The sequence below is a fragment of the Colobus angolensis genome, unplaced genomic scaffold (genome assembly GCF_000951035.1).
Source record: "Colobus angolensis palliatus isolate OR3802 unplaced genomic scaffold, Cang.pa_1.0 Scaffold426, whole genome shotgun sequence".
NCBI lineage: Eukaryota > Metazoa > Chordata > Mammalia > Primates > Cercopithecidae > Colobus > Colobus angolensis.
Window position 1 is genome coordinate 776,318 of NW_012117666.1, and position 5,567 is coordinate 781,884.

Consider the following 5,567-nt stretch of genomic DNA (forward strand, 5'->3'; position numbering starts at 1 on the left):
GTCTCGGCCTCCCAAAGTGCTGGGATTACAGGCGTGAGCCACCACGCCCGGCCCTCTCTCTTTAGAGACAGGGTCTTGCTCCATCACCAAGGCTGAAGTGCAGTGGCACGATCGTAGCTCACTGCAGCCTCGAACTTCTGGGCCCAAGTGATCCTCCTGTCTCAATCTCCTGAGTAGCTAGGACTACAGGTGTGTGCCACCAGGCCTGGCTATTATTTATTTTTTGTAGAGACAGGGTCTATGTGGCCCAGGCTGGTCAATCCTCCTGGGCTCAAACAATCCTCCAGCCTTGGCCTCCCAAAGTGATGGGATTACAGGCGTGAGCCACCATGCTTGGCCTGGAGAGTGTGCACTCTCAACTACTATTTTGTATCTCAGGATCTTCGTTTCCTAATCTGTCATGTGGGCTGAATGCCCCATCTGCATGAGTTCTAAAATCAGAGGCAGAACACCTTATGGGAAACATGTTCTCAATACACTGAAGCTGTTAGTATTTCGCTCTCACTTGATCCTCACAACACCGAGGGGTCAGTGGGGCAAGGTCATCACTGCCTTTTCCAAATAAGGAAGCAGCTGGAGAGATGAAGGGATGCAGTGGAAAAGCAGCAGGGCCTCGGTTTTCCTGCCCCTGGCTCGTTCCCTTTCCGACTGTGAGCCTCCTGAAAGAACATGCTGAGGCAAAGCCTCCCTGACGTAGGCACAGAGCTGAGGCCATCTATGGTAACTGTCCCCTGAGCACTGTAGAGTGTTTTACACTACACTTCAAAGGTATCTATCCACCTTTGTGAACCACATAGTTGAATCTCTGTTCTCGTAGGCTTTCCTCCACCCCGTCCGGGCTCCTGCACCCACCAGCTCGGCATCCAGGAGGCTGTGCAGCTCCAGCTGCTCGTACACCTCAGCGCGATACTGCTCCATCTGCTGCTTCTTCTCCTTGGCAAGATCATAGTCTTCCTTCTCCACGGCACAGCGTTTCTCCACCTCATACCTCCCAAGGCGCTCACCAACCTGAAGCACAAAATGTTTGCTTTTTGTTTCAAATTTGGATCAACTCACATCAAATGCAAAGCTAATTTTTAAGAGCCATGCTTGAACCATCTTGTGAGGAGAGGGAGCGAGCACAGGGAAACGGAAGGAATGGGCCACACTCATAGCAAAGTTCTGGCTGCTGTTGCTGTACTGGCATCTAATAAGCCCATGGGTTCGTCCTGACTTTCGGGACAGCTGGTTTTCCTATTTTCCCATTGTACTCGGGGTCTTAGTAACGAGGTGGCTGACCCTGGCACCTGAACATGAATCTGAAGAGGTAAAGCTTCTGCTTCCATTTACATTTTTTAAGTGCTTATCTGTCTCCATAACTTTATTTTGCTGAGATCTCTGAACTCACACTAACTTCACAGCTTTTAGTAACCTGTTTCTTTTACCATGTAGTTATTCTAAGTATACATAAAACCTATTACAGGCATAAATTAGGAACTGTTTTCTCCAAAAGCCATACCTTTTGCAAATCGGCAATAGCTTGTTTTAGTTTCTTGGCATAATCATAGCGTTCCTTTTGGACGGCTTCCCGTTTTCTTTCATCTAATTTTCGTATAATCTGTGCAACTTCTGGATCTTGGTACATATCAAAAGCTAAGTCATCTAGTGGAGAAATATAGTCAGATCTCCTAAGGGAAGAAATGCATATTTTAGAGATAGTGTCAAGCCCTGGGAGTTCTGCGCTGAAGATGCACAGTTGAGAAAATTCCCCTCCCTACTGCGCCCCATCAGGGTTCACAGAGCATTTCCTGCAGGAGAAAATGGGTCTCAGAGAAGTAACGGGCCTCAGGTCACAGAGTTCCTAATTGCAAGCAGGCCTTTCTGACTCCAAAGCTCATGCTCTTGACCATGAACCAAACTGCACTTCAGGGCATCTGAGCCTTCAGTGCATTCGCTCAGAGTGCAGACTTTGGGCCTCGCCTCGTTATGGGCCCTGGGAATAGGATGGTGAATGTGAATCAACTGCAGAACAAGGAGAAAAACAAAAATGAAACCAAAAACAAATGGATGACCAGGTCCCACCCTAAGAAATGTGACTAGCGGGCCCAAGATGGAGTCCAGGCACCGTATTTTATAACACCACAGTATTTTTTTCTTTCTTTTTTTTTTTTTGAGGCAGAGTCTCGCTCTGTCGCCCGGACTGGAGTGCAGTGGCCGGATCTCAGCTCACTGCAAGCTCCGCCTCCCGGGTTTACGCCATTCTCCTGCCTCAGCCTCCCGAGTAGCTGGGACTACAGGCGCCCGCCACCTCGCCGGGCTAGTTTTTGTATTTTTAGTAGAGACGGGGTTTCACTGTGTTAGCCAGGATGGTCTCGATCTCCTGACCTCGTGATCCGCCCGTCTCGGCCTCCCAAAGTGCTGGGATTACAGGCTTGAGCCACCGCGCCCGGCCTCTTTTCTTTCTTTTGGAGGCAGAGTCTCACTCTGTTGCTTAGGCTGGAGTGCAGTGGTGCAATCTCGGCTCACTGCAACCTCCACCTCCCGGGTTCAGGCGATTCTCCTGCCTCAGCCTCCTGAGTAGCTAGGATTACAGGTGTGTGCCACCACACCTGGCTAATTTTTGTATTTTTAGTAGAGACAGATTTTCATTACGTTGGCCAGGCTGGTCTCAAACTCCTGACCTCAAGTGATCCACCAGTCTCAGCCTCCCGAAGTGCTGGGATTACAGGTGTGAGCCACTGCGCCCAGCCTGTATTTTTTTCTTTGAGACAGAGTCCTGTTCTGTTGACCAGGCTGGAGTGCAGTGGCATGATCTTGGGCTCACTGCAACCTCTGCCTCCTGGGTTCAATCTATTCTCATGCCCCAGACTCCCAGATAGCTGGGACTACAGGTGTGCGCCACCATGCCTGGCTAATTTTTTGTATTTTTAATAGAGATGGAGTTTTGCCATGTTAGCCAGGTTGGTCTCGAACTCCTGACATCAGGTGACCCACCCATCTCGGACTCCCAAAGTGCTGAGATTACAGGTGTGAGCCACTGTACCCGGCCAACATCACAGTATTTTTGATGAACATGATAGGTTAAGAATTGCCACCACTGAGGTTTTACCCAAAGGGTTAAGTTGTATGGTGCCAACCACCATGTCCCGGAGGAGATCAAAAACATTCCTTCAGAAATAAGCGACCTTTTGTAGTCACCTGAATAACTCATCTCTGATTAAATATGACCTCGATTCCTCCCTTCGAGCTCTATGTAGGGTCTAGAACGTAAACAATAAAGCGAGTCTCACCAAGCAACAAAACCTTACTAGAGGACGAGGATCGAAGTGTCCCAGCTGCTGTGTCAACCCCATTAAACAAGCCAGCTGCTTACGGTGACTTGAACAGCCTTCGAGACAGGTACGTTTTAAGGAAAACATTTGTCATAAAAGTGTAGTTGGTGAATCCGTATTATAATGAATTCAAGTGGGGCATGGGAATAGGCCCCCTTTAAGCACTCACAGCCCCCGCTGGCATCTCCCCACCCTTGAGGTCACGGTACTTTGCTCACAGCAGCACCACAGGCTGGTGGCTGGGACGGCACCAGCAGCTCTGAACTGTATCTAATCCCAGGGGTGACTAAACAGCGAAACATTTTGGGGTGTCTACAAGATCACATTAACTATTTTTAGTTAACACATACGACACTCTAAGTCACATTGCCTTGCTGTCCCAGAGATGAACACAAAGACTTCATTTGATTGTAAAAATCCTTCAAAGCAAACATCATGTCCTGTGGCACCCAGTCCCAGCTCCTGTTGATTCAGCAGCAGTGTGGGGTGCCATCTACCCACTTCGGTAGAGAACCCCCAGTGGCAATGACCGGATTTCACGTCCAGCACAGGCCCACACATGCCAGTCACGCAGCTTTTCCCAGCCCTTGCACTTAGCCTTCATAAAACTCCGGGGCAGGACAGGCAAACCACAGCCTGCCATCCCACCCGGCTGATTGGATTAAGGCAAGAGATTTAAAGTCTAAATTAAAATGACAGAAAGCAGCTTTATTGGAGATACTGAGACACTAAAGACTTAATCAGTTTGGTTGTTCCTGCCCTGCTGCACTTGCTTCAGTAAGGGCAGAGTCCCAGCCGCGGTCCTTGTGGCGAGGCTGGCAGGAGGGAGGCAGCCATTCACTCTCAGCGCTCCTTCCCCACAGTGCTTCCAATCCCCAGCTTGAAGGATGGGAAGAGTACTGTGATTTTTCTATTAGGCAAAGGAGGCATCTGAGGGAGAGACTGAGAGGCTGGTGTTATTCTTTTTATAGACATTACATGAATAGCCTCTACTCTCTAAGCACTCCACACTCACAAGTGTCTGTGACAGCTCTGGTCTGCACCAGGCCTGTGGGGAGGCGGGGCAGCCTCTGCAGGAGGGAAGGCTCGCTGTCCACCAGGGCACACTCAGCAAATCGCACACGGCTCCTGAGCAACTGCAGAGAAAATCTGATCCACGTTGTGTACAAATAGAAGAGCCTGGATCAGGAATTAATCACTTTATGCGAGCAGTCTGTATGCGGGTAAAAGTGAAATTACATCAAACGTGGCGGACAAATTTGAAATTTCTATTAAAGTTTAAAAAGTTGATCTTTATTGGGAAGCTGCTGTCAGAGAAGAAACAAGGATTATTTGGGATTCCTCTTTATTTTTAAAAAACTTTTTTTTTTTTTTGAGATGGAGTCTTGCTCTGTCCCCCAGGCTGTAGTACAGTGGCATGACCTTGGCTCACTGCAACCTCCACCTTTCAGGTTCAAGGGATTCTCCTGCCTCAGCCTCCGGAGTAGCTGGGACTACAGGTGTGCGCCACCATACTCAGCTAATTTTCATGTTTTTAGTAGAGAAGTTTTACCCCGTTGGCCAGGCTGGTCTTGAATTCCTGACCTCAAGTGATCTGCCCACCTCGGCCTTCCAAAGTGCTGGGATTACAGATGTGCACCACCACGCCTGGCCAAAAAAACATTTCAATTCCTCTTTTTTCTCATTGCGGCAACTATGCCAGCCCTTCCCTTCTTTTCTTTAGACGAGGCACCTCTGGAATGGAGTCCCCTCGTTGTCATCCACAACAGGCAGGTGGCAAGGGAGACACCGTCCCTAAGAGGTGCCCAGGACAGACAGGGTGACCGAGGATGGCGCGGTGGGGCCCTTTAGCTCCCCAAAGGTGGATTCACCCCCGGTCCTCACACTGCTAAAAAAAAGAGGAAGCGGCAACAGCAGCAGAAAAATATGTATACTTTTTTTTTTTGAGACAGGGTTTCACTGTCACCCAGGCTGGAATACAGTGGCATGATCTCGGCTCAAGCAATCTTCCTGCCTCAGTTTCCTGAGTAGTTGAGACTACAAGCACGTGCCACCAGGCCCAGCTAATTTTTGTATTTTTAGTAGACATGGGGTTTTGCCATGTTACCCAGGCTGGTTTCAAACCCCTGATCTCAAGCAGTCCTCCTGCCTTGGCCTCCCAAAGTGGTGAGATTACAGGTGTTAGCCACCACACCCAGCCTACAACTGTTAACATGAAGAACTTTCCCCATATCCTTTTTTCTTTTTTTTTTTTTT

General features: G+C 48.9%; 1 protein-coding gene across 1 annotated transcript in view; it reads right to left on the bottom strand.

The window, feature by feature from the left end:
- Window positions 1–5,567, bottom strand: part of CEP104 (centrosomal protein 104kDa) — a 40,092-nt gene that overhangs the window by 24,915 nt on the left and 9,610 nt on the right. Inside the window, exons 6-7 of the mRNA XM_011956853.1 lie at window positions 1,499–1,667; window positions 853–1,008 (exon numbers count right to left, since the gene is read on the bottom strand). Coding sequence (XP_011812243.1) covers window positions 853–1,008; window positions 1,499–1,667 — 325 coding nt within the window. The remainder of the gene's footprint in view (window positions 1–852; window positions 1,009–1,498; window positions 1,668–5,567) is intronic.